A 21,706-nucleotide genomic window follows, 5' to 3' on the forward strand; every position below is an offset into this window, starting at 1 on the left:
TCTGCTATGGTTTAATCAGCTGGATACATTTTCATTAAATTACGAGGGAATTTTTGGAATGGTCTGAAATATAAATTATATCAAATATAAATTATGTGATGTACACAAAATTCACTTTGGGGGGAAGCCCTTCATTATTAATACATACCGAGTATTTTATTTGGCCACCAAGCACATTTGTCCTCCAGAGAAGGTGAAATTATATTAATAGGTAATTATTTTCCCAAGTAATAATCCTGGATTGTACAGTGAATAGTACAAGTTTTCAAAGGCAGAAAAAAACTGTGGCTGTTTAGAATATCTGAAAAAGGCTATTCAGAAGTAAAATATGATTGGATCACTTTTTTTTTGGATCTGCCATAGAATAGAGCAAAACAAGACAGATGTTTGTAGGTTCCAAAACAATGTAGCCAGATTTCTGCCTGAGGCGTTACAATTGTGGTTTCATGCCTTATTTGTATTGTATTCTCATGTGTCCATCTCATATAGTAAAATAAATTTGCACTGTTTTGTAACCTTAAAACTTTTAAAACATTTTCAAAACTATTTTATATAATGCAAGCCAGGCACCATTCCAAGAGCTTGCTATGGAACTGTAACAGACTTCTGTGAACACGATTGGAGTTATATTGACATCCCTTCAAAGCTTTATCAAAAACAAGTATCTGATCTAGGTGCCATGAAAGGAGCAAATTCTCCAGATAAGCTGAACCACAATATATTATCAAAAACAAGTATTTGATCTAAGTGGCATAAAAGGAGCAAATATTCCTGATAGGCCGAAATCTGGAAGCCACAACAAAGAAACAACTAGAGTAAATATACTGGAGTTTCTTATCTTGAAGCAAAGTCAAACAAGAGTGATACCGATGGACAAAAGGGATATGTACCATAATTTTGATACCATGTAATCGGAGTATGTAGGAAAAAGCCTATAGAAGTGTATGGGAACAACTGTATAGAGCCGTTAATCTAATATAATGTTTTATATTTTATGCACCCAAAAGCCAACATCAGTAGATCAATCCTTAGTAGATTATTTCTACAGAAGCAGCAGATACTATACTATGTCAGAGCGGGAAAGGCGGTTATATTTCTGGCTTCAAATTGTACTTGCAAATGGCAGAGGGTAACAATGGAAAAACTTTGTTTGGCAATTAAAGAACAGACCATTTAGAAATTTCTGTTAATGAATCATACCAGGCATGAGTCATAATATCCCTTCTAAAGCTCATGTAGTTTACAAAAACACTGGAGTCTATTAAATGCTCCTGTTGTCTTTATAATTATCTTTCTGTTAGACTTTAAATCTTGATTGTACAGTGAAGACTATGAAGACTACCTGGGGTAATACTACTGCCCTCCATATCAATGACACCACCTGCTCAGCAGCACTGGAGTTCATTCAGTTTAGCACTATTGAAAGATGGGTAATGGAAACAAGGAAATGGCATCTCTATTGGATCCTGCTGCCGAACTAAGAACTTCAAGATATTTTGTGGTAAGCTTATCAGTGTATTTTGAAACACTTAGCAAGTTGTCAAAACCTGATGAATGTACACTGCCATGTAAGGACACATGGTTGATGTTAACTATGTGGCTTGGATTTGGAGAATGTATTCTCTTTTGCACTATTTATTTTTTCTAAGACATTAGCACTAGTCATTTCAATTTGTTTCACTGAAAGAAGGCATGTTCTTCCTTTTGGAATAAATAAGCTTCCAGTGTTTTTACTTTCAGGCCAAGACTAATAGTTTGTTTCCTACAGGAGTGCAGACTAGACTCCTTCCTCCTGTGGGATTGTATTTATGTGAACTGTGGCTTCCACAAAAGTGGAGCATGGATATACCAAAAATTATGTGAAGTGGCAATGTTTATGCAATGTTCATTATGCTTTGATGGCCACATATGCAGTATTTACAAGAGATACTGCTTCAGAAGTACAAATAGTTGGCTAATGTCTCCAATATGCTGCATGAAGACCAGTGTCACATGAGACAGCTGCCAATATCTCCACCCCATATAACCTTTTAATAATGAATATCACATTTTATGAAATCATATATCACTGACTGTTAAGATATGAGTTCTTATTAAAAGGGTGAATATCTCATACACTCATAGTTTCTTGATTTGACATTATACCTTTTTTTAAAGTTAGAGACATCTTGAGATAACACTTTCATATATTTAGTATGGATTTGTGATTTATAGACTGTACCTGAATATGTTTTTCACTGCAAAAATAAAAAAGAATCAGGTTTTTTTTCCAAAAAGAGAAGCATAATCCAAACACTCAGGAAAATGTGTGCTATGAAACATAGATGACAAGACCTCTGGCATATCTGTACTTTGCTCTCCCTTTTTAGTTAGCTACTTGAGTCCTCTATTACTAGAAACAATTCTTGAATTAGATTCTTCCATCTGCTTTATACATGTAGACATGCCGGTAAACTGTGAATAATAATGATCAGCTGATTCTGTGTGGGATGAAAAAAGGAAGGGAAGTATTTCATATTAAAGGCAAGTAGAATTAGAACCATGAATGCAAAAGTAAAATGAAATATTAGAACCATGGATGTTTTGAAATAAAGTGAAATATTGCACAATGCTCTTTATTACTGTGAATTGAAAAAACAGAGAAACCCCCTAAAGAACTGGTTCATTAACAGCTTAATTCCAAAGATGTCAGCAGTGAAGAATCCAGTATTTGCTGAAATTTGAAGTCTCAAATTTTGTTCTAGGTTAGTTTTGAGGGAAACAATGCATAACCTTAATCAAAAACATGATATGCTATGTAATAGATTATTATATCAAAGCAACCTGATAAAATAAATATAAACTGTATTTATTGAAATAAACAGAAATACATTCTTGTCTGACTTAAACTGATGCATGTTTGGGAACATTTAGGAGTGCTCCCTGTGTTAAGACAAGTTATTTGTATATTGTCTTGTCTGTGAGCTCACAAAACACATGTAAAAAGTACAGTGCACATCATTGTTCCCACCCACTTGCTTTATCCTACTCACCACCTGACAGAACCATATTTATTTTAACCATGTTATTCCAAATGAAATAGTGAAGTAAGTTGAGCATCCTTTACCTGGAACTCTAACATTCAAATACTCCCAACATTTTCCACAAGGGTGACAGAGGGTGCTTTTGCATAGCCCTAAAACCCGTGCCGAAGCGGGTTTAAGTAATCTGCTTCGGTGTGGGTTCTTGTCTCCACTTATACACCCAAACCCCCAGGCTTTTGAAATTGGATGGCTTGAAGCTACCCATCTACCACTAAAACTTACTAAAAAGTTTCTGGCCACCATAAATCCTCTTCTCATGTCCACCTGGCATGAGAAAATGACAGCTGAGGAGATAGGAAGGGCAAGGAGGAAAATCCCTCTTAGCTCCCAACTCCTCTCGCATCAGGAAGACGCAAATAGAGGATTTATGGTGACCAGGGACCATTTTAGTAAGTTTTAGTGGGAAATGGGGAGCTGGGGGTGGACGCCTTCCCGCTACCATTGGGCTCCAAGAGCTCAAAAGGTGCAAGATGGCAGTTGAAACAGACCCCCACCCCCCAGCGTCATGGAACATGATCCCAGAAGTCAGTCCCCACAGGCTCAATACTTTATTAGACCCAGTCTTTCAGGAAGGCCTGGATCTAATAAGGTATTTAATTAATTTGGATCAAGTCAGGAAACCTTGGCTTGTTCCAAATTAATCAATTTTTACTGGAGGAGTTGTTTGGACATCTCCAGTAAAAATCTTGCATTTTGGGACTATCTGGATGGGCCCTGAGATAGTGACTCCTTAGGTTTTTGATGCAAGTTTTGTTTCATGCAAACCATTATAAAAAATATTGCATATAAAATTACCTTCATGCTATGGATATAAGACATATCTGAAACATACCTAAATGTTGTATTTAGAGTTGTATCTCATTTCAAGATATTTCATTATGTTCATGTAGGTAAATACAGGCTTCAAAATAATAATAAATAAATCCAAAATCAAAACACTTCTATTCACAAACATTTTGAATAAGTTATCCACAACCTGTACATTGACTTATGAAAAGAATATTTGATGAACTTCCAGGCAGAATTTGACAATTGTATAACGGCCAATGAAAAACTCTTCTATGTGCTGAAATCTAGTGTAGAGACAAAAGAATCAAGCAGCATGAGCTCTTCCCAATTATACCTTGAACTGCATACTATTTTAGAAAACATATTTCGCATAAAACAGTTTTCTCCTAGTGGCACATGGCTGCTAGGAGGAAAGACATTGCACTTTGTCCCCAAACATGTATTGCCTGAAGAATTTAAATAATCTTTTAAGAAAAGTGATAGGTGCATAAATACATGTGAAATGCTTATATTCATATTTATATTTGGATGTATCTTACTCCAATAAATAGGGTATTCTATTGCCATGTGAGAAAATAACCCTATGTGCACACAATCTGTTCATATTGTATATCCTGAGTTTCTATATATAAAAGCAGAAAACGTAATAGAAGTGCAATTATTCTGATTTTCTTCTGTTTTCTTCTTTCTGTTTTTTTGTCTGTTTACTATCACATATCATACTGAGGAAAATGCCATTTTCTGAATACTTGTGAACCAGGTATGGTTAACATGTTTATCTTGATTAATGTTCTCTCCCATAAGTCAGCTTTAACTTTTAATGATCTTATACTTTTTCCAGGTTCTTCTCTATGCACACTTCTTCTTACATCTTGCTACAGGGAAAAAGGAACATAAGAAATTTCAGAATATTTTGCCACTAGGCACAACATGACACATTATATTATAATTATTATTATTTGATACACAAGATTAGTACACAGCAAACAAGATCACTATGCTGGCTATTGTATTGGATCACACATTGGACACTTCCCAAATGTCTAGGACTGTATGATGTATCAGCAAATAATGCGTGCAGATCAGAGTAGGGTGGCCTTTTGCAGCTGACAGATGGTAATTTTGTCAGTACCAATTGTGTTTAAGTGCAGGCCAAGGGCTTTAGGTACTGCACCCAGTGTGCCGATCACCACTGGGACCATCCTTTACTGGCTTGTGCCAGAATCTTTGCAGTTTGATGTTTAAATCCTCATACTGTGTCAGTTTTTCCAGTTGCTTCTCTTCAATCCTGCTGTCACCTGGGATTGCAACATTGAAGATCCACACTTTGTTTTTTAACACGATCGTGAGGTTAGGAGTATGCTCCAAAACTCTTGTCAGTCTGAATTCGAACGTCCCAGAGTAGTTTGATGTGTTCATTTTCTGGCTTGTGATCCCACCAGTTCTTTGTCACAGGCAGATTGTGTTTGTGGCACAAGTTCCAATGGATCATTTCAGCAATGGTATTTTGCCTCTGCGTGTAGTCTGTCTGCGCGATATTCTTGCAGCAGCTGAGGATGTGATCCATCCTTTCGTCTGCTTCCTTGCAGAGTCTACATTTGAGATCTGTCATCAACTTTTCAATTCTGGCTTTGATGGCATTGGTTCTAATAGCTTGTTCTTGGGCTGCAAGAATCAGGTCCTTGGTCTCTTTTTTCAAAGTTCCATTTGTGAGCTACATCCATGTTTTTCCTTGTCAATTTTGCTCTCAATTTTTCCCAGGAACTGTCCACGGAGAGCCTTCTTTTGCCAGTTTTCTCTTCTGCTCTGCATTATATTTTTATGGTATTCACTCATTGTTTTTTGCACTTTAAGCAGTTTTCTACTATTGACTTCCATCAATATTCATTCTTGACTGTCTTTCACATAATCTGCCAGTGCATGTTTCTCTTCTTCTACCGTTTGTTTCACTTGCAGAAGCCTTCGGCCTCCTGATTTTCTGGGCAGGTATAATCTGTTGAGTAGTGGATTGTCATCAGTTTTCTTGTTTTTCTGTCCAGATCATCCAGCTCTGCTTGCATCCAGTTCACAATTCTAGCAGTGTATCTGATGACAGGGGTGGCCTAGATGTTGATAGCCTTGATCGTATTTCATTTAATTTGCTCTTCAGAATTTTTCTGACCCTTTGAATATATTCTTTGCTGACCCCATTTTTCACATGCCCATGCCTGATATTGTCCAGCTGTAGTATGCCCAGATATTTATAGGCTTCAGGCTGATTGCAGTATATAGTTTGTCTGTCTGGCTTCTCTATATCCTCACTTTAATTTTCCCTTTCTTTAATGTCACTCTGGCACATTTGTCTAGGCTGAACTCTATACTGATGTCAGTGCTGAAGATTCTGTCTGTGTTGGTCAGTGACTATTATTATTATTATTATTATTATTATTATTATTATTAGTAGTAGTAGTAGTAGTAGTAGTAGTATATAATTATTAGCAAAATCTAAAGATAAATGCAGATCCTCTTCTGCATGCAGTACCTATGCTTACTCAATTAATCTCACAGGTGGTCTTCTATGCTGTCCCTTTTCCTTTTGCTCTCAGTTGGCTTTGTATGCTCTGTTGCAAAATGCTCAATTATTCATGATGAAGTCATCTCTTCACAGACAGCTATTTGGTGAGATGGTGCCTAAGCACAAGGTATTTAGTGTGATTGCAGAAAAAGTTTTGCACTGGGTCAGAGAAGATGGTTTGACAATTCTTTTAAGAGAGGTGGCATGGCTAGTCAAATGCCATGTCAAAATCAAGCCTTTTAGTGAAGAGGAGGGCTTGGTATCATGACTGGGAATTTCTGCAGTGTTTGTGGAGCGACTCGAGAGGAAAGATATATCAGTCATCATTACTTTTAAGAAGCTGTTTCCTGAGAGAACACATTTTTCTCTGTTTACTAACATATTGAATATTGAAAATTTGTCCCTTAGGCTCACTAGAGCATTACATTAACATTAAATAGGAAAGAAAAAATCACACTGCTTTACTTACCCCACAGCTGTTTTGTTAGTTGCTCCCCAAGGAGGTAGAAGGTTACCATGATAGTGAAAGCGACAAAAAAAAATATTACCATCCCAAGTGGACTGAGTACTCCTAGAATTGGATACGCCCAAATCCCAGATTTATAGTGAACCCATAATATCCTTTAAAAAAAGAGAGAGATAAATATTATGGTCTTGGGTAGGACTGAAATATCAGCACTGAAATATCTCCCAAGTGAAACATGGAGCTGGAATGAGCCCTAAAACAGAACAGGAAAACAAACAAGACAAGAAACAATAACTTTGGCCAAAGAAACTACCAGGCCATCACTGTTTTCAATCTGACCTATTCACTGCACTGGGTGAGATATATATGGCTTATTGCAAACACCAGTATTTTTTAGAATTTCAGAGTTGTGAAGAAAAAGACAAAGTGCATGTGAATATGATCTAATGCATCCATGGTAATCTTTATCAGAGGTCTATGAGACCAGCAAATAATGTACCCAGAGCTTGTTTGTTGTTTAAGAGGAAGTTCTCAGGGTTTGGAACTGGATGCAGCCATAACTTTTGGTTGTTGGCCCTGGGCACATAATATTGCAGTTGTATATAACACAAATGGTAGAGCTCAGCAAACAATATAGGACATGGGGAAATGTCACCTATCAAGCTCGCTAAAACAAATCAATATACTGTTAAATCTTTAACTCTAATTTAACATCAACAATGAGATGTAAAGATTCATAGAATTGTAATAACTCTTAGCTGATTGCATGTCCTTATTTCTGAAGTCACATGCAAATACAACTCTCTGAAAGAAGAGACAGGTAGCAAATACAAAATTATTATTATTCATCTATATATATAAAAGGGTAATGAAATTTCGGCCTAGGACAAAACAACAAAACTACACATCCCAGAAACACTAAACTTGGCAGCACAACCCCTCATCCATGCCTCTACGTTCATACTACAAAAAGAAAAGAAAAATAAAGTCCTAATTAGAGGGAGATGAATAATTGTTTTCATCCAATTGCTGCCAGTTAAAAGGCTAAGCTCTTCCCACTTGGTCTCCTAGCAACCCACTCAGCCCAGGGGACAGGCAGAGTTAGGCTTCACTTAGGTCTATTCCCCACTGCCTATAAAATACAGATTATCAGATTTGAACTGGATTATATGACAGGTAAACTCAAGGCCCTTCCACACAGCTATATAACCCATTTATAATCTTATATTATCTGCTTTGAACTGGATTATCTTGACTCCACACTGCCCTATAATCCACTTCAGTGTGCAGTCGGACACAACTGGACTTAATGTCAGGAGAAAACCTTTACCCTTTACCTTAACTACCACCAATTCCTCAATACTTTATTTCCCATACCACCATACTTCGCCACAGCAACGCGTGGCCGGGCACAGCTAGTTACATATATAAAATGATAAACATTATCTAAATTTGGATTTCATTAAAGACACTGGGCAGGATTCACAGTGTTTAACACTAATTTAAATAGAATATACACAAACATTTAACTTTCATAGTTAAAACGTTTGGGGGGTAGAAATCCTTATATTTTAATTAAATCATAAATCTGTGCTTATAATAATAAAATTAATATTTGACTAATGTTCATTGTTTAGATAATATTTATAATCTTTTATAACTTGTTATTTGGAAAGTCAGTATTGTGTAGTGGCTTAAGAATTGGGTTACCATGCCAGTGACCACAGTTTGAATCCCCATTCAGTCATGAAAAGCCATCAGGTCAAGCTGTTTTAGCCTCAGATGAAAGCAAAGGCCAACCCTCTCTGAATAAATCTTGCCAAGAAAGCCCCAGGATAGGTTTGCTGTAAGTCAGAAATGACTTGAAGACACACAACAATAACATTCAAGTGTCTTAGATGAATTATAGTAAATCATTTGGAGGAAGCCATTCCAAAGATGTTTCTGTGTGATGATATTCAAATGTATGCTTCCTCAGATTCTTAAAACAACTGTGTCAAGTTAATATAAAAGGAACAATTATGTCTGCGCAATATGAGTAAGAAACTGTAAAAGGTAAAAAGTAAATACCTACCAGGCAAGGTATGTAACTGCAAAGAAGCCAAGACCAAAAATTCCTTTAATCCTATTGGGATACTTGTGAGGACATATAACCAGCTCTATGAAAAGCAGCGGCAGAATGGTAGTATGCTAAAAATTAAAACCACACACAAGTATATGTGGTGAATATTTAAACATAGTATTGATCGTTATATTGATTTCAACAGTGCTATAATATTATACACTCTGATTCTTTATGCTGTGTTTATCACAAGGGAAATATTTTATGGTCTTGCTCAAAAAGAGAAATTGTCAGTTTCCTTCTTTCTCCTGCTAATTGAGCTTCTGTATCTGTGGTTAGGAAGTTACTCTGAAAATACAGTGCATACATGAATGTATTGTGCAATGAGAAATATAAAGTAGGCGTGTGATATACAATCCCTAGAAATCCATAATACACAACTTTTAAACATCATTTATAATACATTCCTACATCCAAGTTCCATTGGTTTTTGGGTGGTGGGGACTACAGGAAAGAACAAGTTGATGCATGTTGCACAGAGATATGCTGATACAATTCTGCACAGTCTGCAGAAAACTCTTTGGCATTAATGTTCAAAATAGGACAGAGAGGTATGAAGGGTATGTCTGTCCTATATATATATGACATATTCCTAAGCAGGGGAAGTATGGGATTGGTTGCAAAGTGTATTTGAATATTACAGGTTGAATATCCCATATTTGAAATGTTTGGGACCAGAAAATTTTGAATAAACAACAAAACAAACCTCTCTCTCAGTGTGTGTGTGTGTGTGTGTGTGTGTATGTATGTGTATGTGTGTGTATATATGTGTGTGTGTGTATATATATATATATACACATACATACACACACACATATATACATACACACACACTCTCTCAGGGTTGTTTTGTTGTTTATTTATTCAGTCGCTTCCGACTCTTCATGACTCAGGGTTGTATACTGTTGCAATCAGATAATACATGCTTAGCAAGCATGTAGAATATGAACTGAAAGAAGGAGTCAGTTTAATATAAAACTTGAACACCTGTGTGCAGGAGTTTCTTCATAATTTCCTGTTATTTGATTCTTCTTGTGGATCAACATCAGCTTTGCAGCGATAAATGCTGTTCTGGTATCACAGCAGGTAGGAAGCCTGCTGCCTTAAGTGGATTGGTTCTTTCAAGGCTGGTTGAATTGGAAGGCATAGGCACCTGCCAGCCAGGTGGGTGCTATCTATATTTCATGGGAAGTTAGGATGCACTTTTTGTAGTTTTGGTCATTTTTTTGTTTGTTTGTTCTTTTGAGCAGTGTATTTCCCCTTTGATAGTCTGCATTAGGCAAATACTGTATAGAAACTGAACTGAACTGTGCTAATGTGGCATTAAAGTAGTTCCCTGATCTAAGTGAAATACAATACCGTTAGCTAGTGCAGCAGCTCACAGAAAGCCAGTATCAAACTATTTTATGTTCCTGGCTTGTTCACTGGATGGACTTTAAAACAGACAGAGTCCCCTCAGACCTAATGGAGAAGTCTGTAGATAAACCATCAAACGTTGTCTCTTGGTATGTACCAGAGGAAGAAGGGAGAAGCATATGAGCTTGATTCATGCCATTTTTCAATGACAAACTGGGACATTTGGGAGTGAGAGTGAAAATACCGCATGCTCTGCTTGGCCTTTCAGAAGCAACAACCTGTTGCCTAAATTGATGGTACTGTGATATAGGAGTGGGGAGGAGGTGTTATATCCCTTTAAAATAAAAACATCCTCCCCACTTATTTTCTTTTGAAGTCAAAGTGCAGCTCTCTTTTTGTTTGTGCAGTGACAAATTTCAAGACAAAAAAAGCATTTGCTGCCATGAGATAAAAATTCAAATAGTATCGTCACAAATTCTGGGTACAGAAGATGGGAACAATAAAAATAGGGGACGTACAGGGCTCACATATTCCCCAAACCTAGTTTAGTGTAATGTATGATTAGTTTTGCAGATCACACCTCCAGAATAGATACTTTTTAATCAGAGTAATAATGAACAAATTCCATATACTTAAGTGTTTACTTTGCTTAGAATTATTATGTCAATGTACCACTTATCATTCACTTACCATAGAGTGATTAAGCCAACTTGGATTAATATCATCAAGCTCTTTAGGGTATACGAGTTCTCTGTCATATGCATAAAGGCCCCAGAAAGCAACAGCTACAAACTGAGAGAAAAACATTTAAACATGAATAATTAATATATGATACAAATGGTTATTATGGGTATCTAACATTTTTAACTTCAAAATATTTGCATTGCTCTTCCATTTTCCTCTTCGCAAATGGACCATTTAGTATTATGGATATAGTATATTATTCCCTTCATTTTATCTTTAGATAAATTAATAGAAAACACTTAATTTCATATAGATCATTATTTGGGATTACATAACACGAGATACTATATAACATCACATTAACCCTGTGTCTGTGATAGGCCAACACTCAAACACTACAGCACACTGGTTCTTGATTAAAATGACCTGCCTTTTAATGGCAGAATCTCTCTAATTCATAGGATTCATGGCATATAACTGAGCCGCGGTGGCACAATGGGTTAAACCCTTGTGCCAGCTGAATTGCTGATCTGAAGGTTGGCGGTTCAAATCCACAAGACGGAGTGAGCTCCCGTCTGTCAGCCCCAGCCTCCCATGTGGGGACATGAGAGAAGCCTCCCACAGGATGGTAACACATCCAGGCGTCCCCTGGGCAACATCTTTGTAGACGGCCGATTCTCTCACACTAGAAGCAACTTGCTGTATGTTCTCAATTCGCTTCTGACACAATAAAAAAATGGCATACACTGTAACAAAGAACTGTTGGGCGTATACAATGTTACAGTTATAATGTAATCTTTGTAGTTGCTTTTTACCTAGCAAGACAAACTGTCAATAGTGCAATAGAAAAGAATATACTGTAACAACAACAAAACAAAACACCAACTTCCTCACCAAAAGGATTCCAAGCTGACTGAGAGTTTCTTGTTACTACTATTTACATAACAATGATAGTTAGCAGCAATTGTACGGTTAACATCATTTATGGTGAAACTAGATTTAATGTTAAAACCCTTCAGTTTTCTCTCAAGTGGGATCCTGTAATGTAGTATATCATTTTCTAGGCAACACGTATCAGTGCACAAGTAGATGTTAAGTAGATATGTTAGCATACTGGGCTCTTCTCGAGTGGACATAGCTTCCTCTGGTGGCAAGAATGATGCAGGGAAATATTTCACCATGAGATCTAAAAAACTAATTTTAAAATAGGGTTCTTGAAAACACCCTAGCATCCCATTAGCATGATGAAAGACACTTTATTAGCGTGAACTAAAAGCATTTGTAGTCATTTGTTGGAGTGGATCATACAGGTTAATAAAAACAGAGTGTTTTGAATGTACAACGAACATTCGCGAGATTTTTTTCCACCCTGGAGATCCAGAGAAAACAGAATTAATGGTAAAACATTGGGTCCCACCCATAAGAGAGCAAAATACTTTTCACTGCAGCCTATAAATCATCTTCATGCAACCATACAGTATTTGGCAAGTCTGAAAATACAAATATGATGGTGATCTGGTCCAAATCTAACAGTGAAGCTGGTATGGTAGAATTGGGAGCAGTTCCAGGTAAGATAAAGTACATACTCATGCTTAAAAAAAAAAGACATGAATTACATCTATATCAGTGGCTCTTAATCATTTTGAGATCATGGAACCCTTTGACAATCCATTGACAGCTACAGATCCCTTCTACAGGAAACAGTGGATAACTACCCTTTTCAAGCATTGCAGCAAGTCATTTTATTTATCACTTTGCACTCTGATTTTCTTTACGGAGATGAGATTGGATACTACATATTGGCAACATTTGAAAATATTGTTTTAGTTTAAAATAAAATTTAAAAATTATTATTTTGACTCTCTAAAGCCTATCCATGATCAAGAACTTCTAGTCTACACTTTATCAATACAGGATGGATTATTTGAAAAGAAGGATACATTATCAGGTTTCAAAGTGAACAAACACAAACCTCTCCCATACAACTATGAGAACTGTGCAAGCAAATTAATAGCAGGAAAAATTAGTCCCACAGTCTACTCTCAGCCGTCATAACTTTTTCTAGTCTTATTGTCAGGCCAGTGGGGGGAAAAGAAATCAAACAATGCTACTAAATACACATGGACCTTTTCTATATCACGCAACAGCTGTTATCCTTTGTCAATCATGTTAATGTGGACTTCAAAACCCATCTACCTGCTAACAACTACAATTAAAACAATTACTTACTAAGCCAATAGGGAATACAAATGCTGAGAAGATGAAATCTCTTCTAGGCACCAGTGTGCCTGACACAGTCCTCTCTTTCGAAGGGATCCACAGAGCTACAGTATCAATTATGGTACACAGTATATACAATACGGTCTGCAGGACCTATTAAATGACAAAGAAATTGAATTACAGCACATGATTACAGAACATACTTTCCTTTTGTTTTGTTGAGAAGCCAAATTATATTCATACATGACTTACTACAGCTGCTTGATTTTGGTGTGGATATGTTTATACCAATTTCAAGTCATGATATAAAATTGATCTAAAAAGGAGTTGAAACATTACTCATACTGTATTTGTAAAATTTGTATCTCTTCGTTGGACTGGAGCAGCCATGAGCAAACTTGGGACTTCCCTCTAGGTGTTTTGGACTTCAACACCCACAATTCCTAACAGCCTACTGGCTGTTAGGAATTGTGGGAGTTGAAGTCCAAAACACTTGGAGGGGCGAAGTTTGCCCAGGCCTGGTGTAGGTTATGTCTCTTTTGATGGAAATGGGAGGAGATAACAGGCAGAAGGCTTCCCGTTGGCCCTCCTTTATTTTCAACTAGTTTATGAGGTACCCAGCGATCCCTGGGTTAGGTAATTTGGCAAGCATAAACATTAGGGGAAATATCATTTTTGGATTTTTTTGAATTGCCCCATTAAAAATGCATAGGGATATGGGTGGGTGGGAAGTTCCATCATTCTGTATCATTTTCCCCCAAATGCCATCAGTATTCAAAGTTGGTCATGTTCGGTATGCGTGCCAAGTTTGGTCCAGATCCATTGTTGTTTGTGTTCACACAGCTCAAGGCCCAAGCTTGCCCATACCTGCTATAAAGGATCTGCTTTCAAACCCTCAAATAGAGGGCATGCCTTATAAGAAGAAACTCTTGTACACCAAGAGAACCACTGACCGCATAGGGACGCTGATGAAGAAACAACCTACAAACCACAGACCCACTAAGACAATCCAACAAATGCTACGCTTGGCAAGGAACAAGAGGGATCCTCTCACCTCTGCAGGAGTCTACCGTATACATGCAACTGTGGACAAGTCTGCCTAGGGACCACCAAATGCAACATTGCCCAAACACAAATCGAGGAACACGAAAGGCACTGCAGACTACTTCAACCAGAGAAGTCAGCCATAGCAGAGCACTTGATGAACCAATCTGGTCACAGCATATTACAGTAGAGTCTCACTTATCCAACATTCGCTTATCCAATGTTCTGGATTATCCAACACATTTTTGTAGTCAATGTTTTCAATACATCGTGATATTTTGGTGCTAAATTCATAAATACAGTAATTACTGTGTAGCATTACTGCATATTGAACTACTTTTTCTGCCAAATTTGTTGTATAACATGATGTTTTGGTGCTTAATTTGTAAAATCATAACCTAATTTGATGTTTAATAGGCTTCTTCTTAATCTCTCCTTATTATCCAACATATTCACTTATCCAACGTTCTGCCGGCACGTTTATGTTGGATAAGTGAGACTCTACTGTATTTGAGAACACGGAAATGCTGGACCACTTTAACAACCACCATGTCAGGCTACAAAGAGAAGCCATTGAAAAATCTGGCAACCAGTATTTAAAAACTCTAAAATCAGGACAGTAAATAAAGAACAACACTCTGAAAACATGGGAATTCCAGACATGAAACAATCAGAGCCAGCTAACACCTCCCAACAAAGGATTCCTTGGGGCAGGAAACAGCCAGGCCTTGAAGCTGCAAAGCCATCAAATGCTAATCAAGGTGATTAATTGCAGCATTCACAGTTGCCTCCAACAGGCAAGAGTTCTTTCTCCCACCCTGGACCTTCTACAGATATTTAAATCTCCCTTGTTTAGTTTCCAATATACTCCACAACCTCTAAAGATGCCTGCCATAGATGTGGGCAAAACGTCAGGAGAGAATGCTTCAGGAACATGGCCATACAGCCCGGAAGATTCACATCAACCCTATGATTCCGGCCATGAAAGCCTTGGACAACACAAAGAACAGGGACCTGTCAATCACAGCCATGCACTTAACATGCCTATGAATGCAGTAGGTCAGCCACGGGCAAACTTCGGCCCTCCAGGTGTATTGGACTTCAACTCCCACAATTCCTAACAGCCTACCGGCTGTTAGGAATTGTGGGAGTTGAAGTCCAATACACCTGGAGGGCCGAAGTTGGCCCACGCCTGTCTTAGGAGAAGCACCGCTCTGCCCCGCCTCCTCCCTCCCTATCTGTCTCCTTATTGGCTCCCCCTTTCCAGCAGGCCCCGCCCCCTTCCTTTCCCCCCCCAAAGGGGGGGAATGCCGTCTGCGCAGGCGCGCCTCATTAAGCGCCGCCACCTGGTTGAGGAAGGTCAGGTGCTTCCAGTGTCCGCCGTAGGTGGTGTCCTGCGTCTTGCGGACCGACTTGGGCACGCCGAGGTTCTGGGTCAGGGCGAACGTCGCCCACAGCAAGCAGAGGAAGTGCAGCAGCGCCGCGGCCCGCTGACCCCGGGCCCCCAACACCATGGCGGCGCATTGGGATGGAGGACGAGAAGGGCGGCAGTGGCAGCGCATGCGCCGCGGGGAGGCATGGGCGCTCAGCCGCCCGCCGCCATCTTTGGCGTGTGCGTCGCGAGGCCGCTCCACCTCACAGAGGGCTCCGGGCGGGACGTACCATGTTTACGTTCCTCACGGGGGGGGGGGGGGTGAAAGGGGGCTGCTGAGGCCACAGGGAGTGACTGTCGTCTTGCTCCTCAGTTCGATAAACCTTCATCTGAGATGAGCCAAACTGGAGTGGAAAGGTTAGCTCAGCAGGAGTCAGGTTTAAAACTTTTTATACAGTAGAGTTTAACTAACCCTCCATTCAAATGGTAGGGACCATACTGAGAGGTGCTCAGGTGCCAATCACGCTCGCTCAGCCTCAGAAGAAGGCAATGGCTGTATAGATGTTTACGTAAATAAAATGGATTCCTTTGAATCAGCAAAGCAATAATCCACTATTACAATACTGAAGTAATCACATATACAGTAGTCTCACTTATCCAAGCTAAACGGGCTGGCAGAAGCTTGGATAAGCGAATATCTTGGATAATAAGGAGGGATTAAGGAAAACATTGAACAGAGAGTTGGACTTAATGGTCTGTATAGCGTAGGCATGGGCCAACTTCGACCCTCCAGGTGTTTTAGATTTCAACTTCCACAATTCCTAACAGCCAGGCTGTTAGGAATTGTGGGAGTTGAGGTCCAAAACATCCGAAGGGCTGAAGTTGGCCCATGCCTGCGATGCACGTGAGATGCAGCCTTTGCTTCCTATCTTTCAAAGTGCTTTATATTACAGTGTAGATCTCATGGGTTTCAAGGTCTGATCCCAGATTATCTGACAGTGTAGACTCATATAATCCAGTTTGAAGCAGATAATTTGGGATCATATCCTGGGATATAGGGCAGTGTAGACTCAGCCCATGCATGGGCAAACTTCGGCCCTCTAGGTGTTTTGGACTCCAACTCCCACAATTCCTAACAGCCATAGGCTGCGCCCCTCCCTGCCACTATCTCTGTGTCAAGCTTCTCAGCTGAGGAAGGAGATGGACGCTCTTCAGTTGGCTAAGAGAGGCCCTGCCAGGGTGGGGGAGAGAAGGATGGCCGTCTGTCTGTCTGTCTGTTCGTTGCTCCCATTGCATCCAGTCATTTGGGGAGCAACAATTGAATTGCTGACTTGGCTTCCCTTTTCTTCCTACATGACAAGAGTGTGACACCTACCACCAAACATGGCTTTTTGCAGCCAGGCTATCTGCTGCAAGGCGCAATGCCAATAATATTTAAATGCCCTGGTCTTGAAATCTCATTTATTTTTTGTGAGTCAGATACTATGATTTTGCATATAGAATGCCATGCCAAGAAGTACGAACTGGAGGTGGCAGTGAGCTGGGTGCAGCTGAGACACATACAACTGGCTGCTTCAAAAAGTAGGTGAGGTGACAGCAGCAGCAAAGGGTCAGAAATTTGTTCTCCTTGTCCAACAACCAAAGAGGATGGAGAGATGTGTTGTCGAAGGCTTTCATGGCCGGGATCACAACTAAGCAAGGAATGTTTATATATATCTGTGGGAAGTCCAGGGTGAGGGAAGAACTCTTGCTTAGTTTTTCCATACCTCATAACCTCTGAGGATGCCTGCCATAGATGTGGGCGAAATGTCAGGAGAGAATACTTCTAGAACATGGCCATACAGCCCGGAAAACATACAACAACCCAGGATGGAGACAGATGTGCGGGGAGTTCCCCACACCCCACCAGATGGAAGGAGTGAGAGGGGGAGCCAGGCAAGAGGACCTGCCTCCCTCTCTCTTTTGCTCTTTTTCCTGACTTAGGATTCAGTGTTCCTCACAGTCTTCATGCTGGGATTTTTTAGGTATTGCATTTTCCCTCTCCCATGTTCTGTCAATTTTTTTCTGAATGTGTTAAACAGAAGAGTTCTTTCTTATTAGGCAAAGAAATCCCATAGAACAATCACACACTAGGGGGTGCCAAATAGCAACACAGAATCTATATAATTGTTTATACAAGAGAACTAATCTATATTTTGCTACTATTTAAGGTTTTCTGAAACTGCTGAAAACGTATTTCTGATGTTTTCTAAACTTGAACTGTAATAGGATAAAAATTTTTGTAATGTAGCCTTTCTTCAGTCTGTACAGGGAAAACTTTGTCTTGCAATCTGGTCTGTGAAAAAAGAGATTTGAAGGCAATTGAAGATTTAAATGCCCTGGTCTTGAAATCTCATTTAGTTTTAGCAAGTCAGATAGTATGATTTTACTTATAGTATGGCCTTTATATCATGAAGGGATATTTCCTGGACTTTGTGTATATACATGATTCTGCAGATAACAGCAGACGCTTTTTTAATGAAGTACTTCTGCCCCAAGAATAACATAGAATCAGACTGCAGGTTGTAGAAAATGTCTACAAAAGACACATTTTGTCAGCTAAATGAACACATGGATAATAGTCCCATGGATACACATGTTGTACTGTTTGGCCATTGGAGAAAAGGAGGAGTGGATTCCTTTTACATTTTGATTTCATTCACCAACTCATTTCCTAAATTATTATCGTTTCTTTTTATCCCACTTTTTTCCCATGGGTGAGACTCAAAGCAGCGAACCATGGTTAAAACAACAGAAATTACATGATCAAAGCAAAAAAATAAATAAAACATAAACAAAAAACACATTACATAACCCATATATGACATTAAAATTTAATTTCATAGTATCATAGTGTTGGAAGAGATTATAAGGGCCATCCAGTCTAACCCCCTGCCATGCAGGAACAAGCAAAGTACTCCTGAAAAGTGGCCATCCGGTGTTAACTTAGAACTTCCAGACTGCATCCTGTTCCAAGGCAATATATTCCTTTGTTGAACAGCTCTTATTATCAGGATATTCTTCCTAATGTTTAGGTGGAATCTCTTTTCTTGCAATTTAAATCCATTGCTCTGGGCCCTAGTCTCCAGAGCAGCAGAAAACAAGCTTGCCTCTTCCTAAGTGTGACATCCTTTCAAATATTTAAACATGGCTCTCATGTTCCCTTTGTCTCTTCCCCCCACCCCCGCCCCAAGCTAAACATCCAGCTCCCTCAGCCATTCCCCATTCGGTTTGGCTTCCAAAACATAGGTAATTTTGGTTGTTCTGCCCTGAACACATTTCAGTTTGTCATTATCCTTTTTGTATTGTGGTGCTCAGAACTGGACACAGTAGAGAGATGAGATCTTACCAAAGAAAAGCAGAGTGGGACTATGTTTTCTCTTGAGCTCAACAATATATTCCTATTGATGCAGCCTAGAATTACATTGACTTTTTATGATGCCGCATCACTGTTGTCTCATGTATAGCTTGTGGTCTACTGAGATTCCTATATTTATTTATTTATTTCCATAATTTATATCCAGCCCTTCTCACCCAAAGGGACTCAGGGCAGCTTACAAAACTGGCAGAATTCGATGCCAATACACAACAATACAAAATAATAAAAACATAAGCAGTTAAATACAGATTTAAAACAATCCAAAATACTTGAGCCATTCATCCACAAAAACCTTGTACATAAACCTTAGTCCAAACCGAGTCGAAGCCAACAAAACTTATTCTTTGAACGCTTGCTCACATAGCCAGGTCTCCACTTTCTAAAACTCAAAAGGGATGGAGCCTGCCGGATGTCATTAGGAAAGGAGTTCCACAGCCAAAGAGCCACCACTGAGAAGGCCCTGTCTCTCGTCCCTGCCAGCCGCACCTGTGCGGCTGGTGGGACCAAGAGCAGGGCCTCCCCTGAAGATCTTAAATTACGTGGTAGGTCATAGCGGGAGACACGTTCAGACAAGTAAGCTGGGCCGGAACCGATTAGAGCTTTATAGGCTAAAGCCAGCACTTTGAATCATGCTCAGTAGCTAATCGGCAGCCAGTGGAGCTGATGTAACAGAGGAGTAGTGCGCTCCCTGTATGCCGCTCCGGTTCACAACCTGGTTGCCTCCCATTGGACTAATTGAAGCTTCCGAACAGTCTTCAAAGGCAGCCCCACGTAGAGTGTGTTGCAGTACTCTAATCAGGATGTAACAAGAACATGGACCACCGTGACCAAGTCCGGCTTCTCAAGGTACGGGCGCAGCTGGCGCACAAGTTTTAGCTGTGCGAAGGCTCCCCTAGCCACCGCTGAGACCTGAGGCTTCAGGCTCAATGATGAGTCTAGGATCACCCACAGACTGCAAACCTGTGTCTTCAGGGGGAGTGTGACCCCGTCCAACACAGGCTGTAACCCTATAACCTGTTCGGCCTTCTGACTCACCAGGAGAACCACTGTCTTGTCTGGATTTAGTTTCAGTTTGTTGGCCCTCATCCAGTCCGACACAGCTGCCAAGTTCAGGACCTGGACAGCCTCCTTAGTGAGGGGTAGAAAGGAGTGACAGAGTTGAACATCATCTGCATAGAGATAACACTGCACTCCAAAACTCTTGATGATCTCTTCTAGCGGCTTCATGTAAATGTTAAACAACATACACACACACACACATAAACATATATCCCTTTCACATGTCCTGTTTTCACGCCAGATATTGTCCATCCTATGTCTACATTTCATAGTACTATACTAAGTACAGGTAGTTCCCGAATTACGAACATCTGACTTACAAATGACTCATAGTTAAGAACGGGGATTAGACAACAGGAAATGAGAGAAATCTCCCCTTCAGATGGGAAATTCACTTCAGAGAGAGTTATCATGGGGAAAAAGTGTCTCCACTGAAATTTTAGCACAAATCTTTGTTTCCACAACCAGCTAAATTTTTCAAAATCCATTTATCACAGGGACAGAAAGTGAGGTAAAATCTTTTGCTTAGGCATACATGAAAATAAACGGCTCAGGAGTGTTAAATCTTCCTAATGCTATCCAAACCACACACACACACACACACATATTGGCCGGAGTTAAATTTTTTAAAAATGTACCTGTTCCAACTTACAAATAAATTCAACTTAAGAACAATCTTGTTAGTAACTTGGGGACTTCCCATATAGTACCATACATTTCTCTTTGTTGGGATTAATTTTGTTAGTTTTGGCACAGCTCTGAACTGTCAGTCATTTTGGATTCCGGTTCTGTCCAAGTCATTGATTTTATTTGTCATGTCAGAAGCGAACCGAGGGTACAAGTTGTAATGTATTTGAAAACAAAGTTTTAAAAACGTGGCATTATATAAAATGTCCTTTGACTTGGAGTTCCTCTGATGTTGCTATAAGAAGGTCCTCCATTGTGCATGTGGCAAGGCTCAGACTGCATTATAGTAGGTGGTGTGTGGTTTGCTCTTTTCCACGCTCATATTGTGGGCTCTACTTTGTAGCCCCATTTCTTAAGGTTGGCTCTGCTTCTCATGGTGTCCAAGCACAGTCTGTTCAGTGCTTTCCAAGTCGCCCAGTCTTCTGTGTGCCCAGGAGGGAGTCTCTCATCCAGCGTCAACCACTGATTTAGCCTGCCACTTTTGGACTCTCATTTGCTGAGGTGTTCCTGTGAGTATCTCTGTAGATCTTAGAAAACTTTGATTTAAAGCGTTGACATGCTGGCTGATACCCAAACGGGATGGGCCAGAGATGTCCTTTCATTGCTGGCTGCTTCTTCCCAGCGCATATCAGGTGGTGCAATGCTGGCTAAACAGTATAATTTCTTCAGTGGCGGGGGGTGTGTATCAATGGTTATTAGTCATGGTGGTCATGTATCTCTTCCATAGGCATATCTTTATGTATTGCTGAGAGTCAACAATGTAGAAGGCCATTAGTTTTGTGGACTGCTGGCTAGATTCTGAATGTGCTTTTGTTCTGATCCATATGACTTTCATGAATAATAGTTTAAATT

General features: G+C 39.6%; 2 protein-coding genes across 7 annotated transcripts in view; one reads left to right on the forward strand and one right to left on the reverse strand.

The window, feature by feature from the left end:
• Positions 1-2,342: 2,342 nt before the first annotated feature.
• LOC100564683 (androgen-induced gene 1 protein) lies at positions 2,343-15,935 on the reverse strand. Of its 6 annotated transcripts, none has more exons than XR_010005639.1 (7): positions 15,665-15,933; positions 13,284-13,427; positions 11,061-11,162; positions 8,967-9,082; positions 6,896-7,047; positions 3,916-4,747; positions 2,343-2,480 (listed from the first exon to the last, which is right to left on the reverse strand). XR_010005639.1 is itself a non-coding variant. In XM_062978991.1 (7 exons), exons 1-6 carry the CDS (start codon positions 15,878-15,880, stop codon positions 3,947-3,949), a joined length of 768 nt encoding a protein of 255 aa, XP_062835061.1. In that variant the 5' UTR covers positions 15,881-15,935; the 3' UTR covers positions 2,343-2,480; positions 3,916-3,946. The 6 variants fall into 6 exon arrangements, 5 of the variants coding, with proteins under 5 accessions (XP_062835061.1, XP_062835058.1, XP_062835062.1 ...); XM_062978991.1 differs by having other exon boundaries at positions 3,916-3,984; positions 15,665-15,935; XM_062978988.1 differs by lacking the exon at positions 3,916-4,747 and having other exon boundaries at positions 15,665-15,935.
• The window catches only part of znf831 (zinc finger protein 831), a 72,922-nt gene continuing 67,126 nt past the window's right edge, over positions 15,911-21,706 (forward strand). Inside the window, exon 1 of the mRNA XM_008122896.3 lies at positions 15,911-16,107. The gene's annotated coding sequence lies outside the window, so the exon portion shown is untranslated. The remainder of the gene's footprint in view (positions 16,108-21,706) is intronic.

Source organism: Anolis carolinensis, chromosome 4 (genome assembly GCF_035594765.1).
Source record: "Anolis carolinensis isolate JA03-04 chromosome 4, rAnoCar3.1.pri, whole genome shotgun sequence".
Taxonomy (NCBI): Eukaryota; Metazoa; Chordata; class Lepidosauria; order Squamata; family Dactyloidae; genus Anolis; species Anolis carolinensis.

Bases quoted from the DNA above. Each gene is read 5' to 3' on its own strand.
- LOC100564683 (XM_062978988.1), bottom strand. From the start codon at position 15,880: ATGCGCTGCCACTGCCGCCCTTCTCGTCCTCCATCCCAATGCGCCGCC. The intron at 9,083-11,060 runs GTAAGTGAATGA...TTTAATTTTTAG, and splicing joins GTTGGCTTAATCACTCTATG to CATACTACCATTCTGCCGCT. The intron at 2,481-6,895 runs GTAAGTAAAGCA...CATCCCACACAG, and splicing joins ACTAACAAAACAGCTGTGGG to AATCAGCTGATCATTATTAT.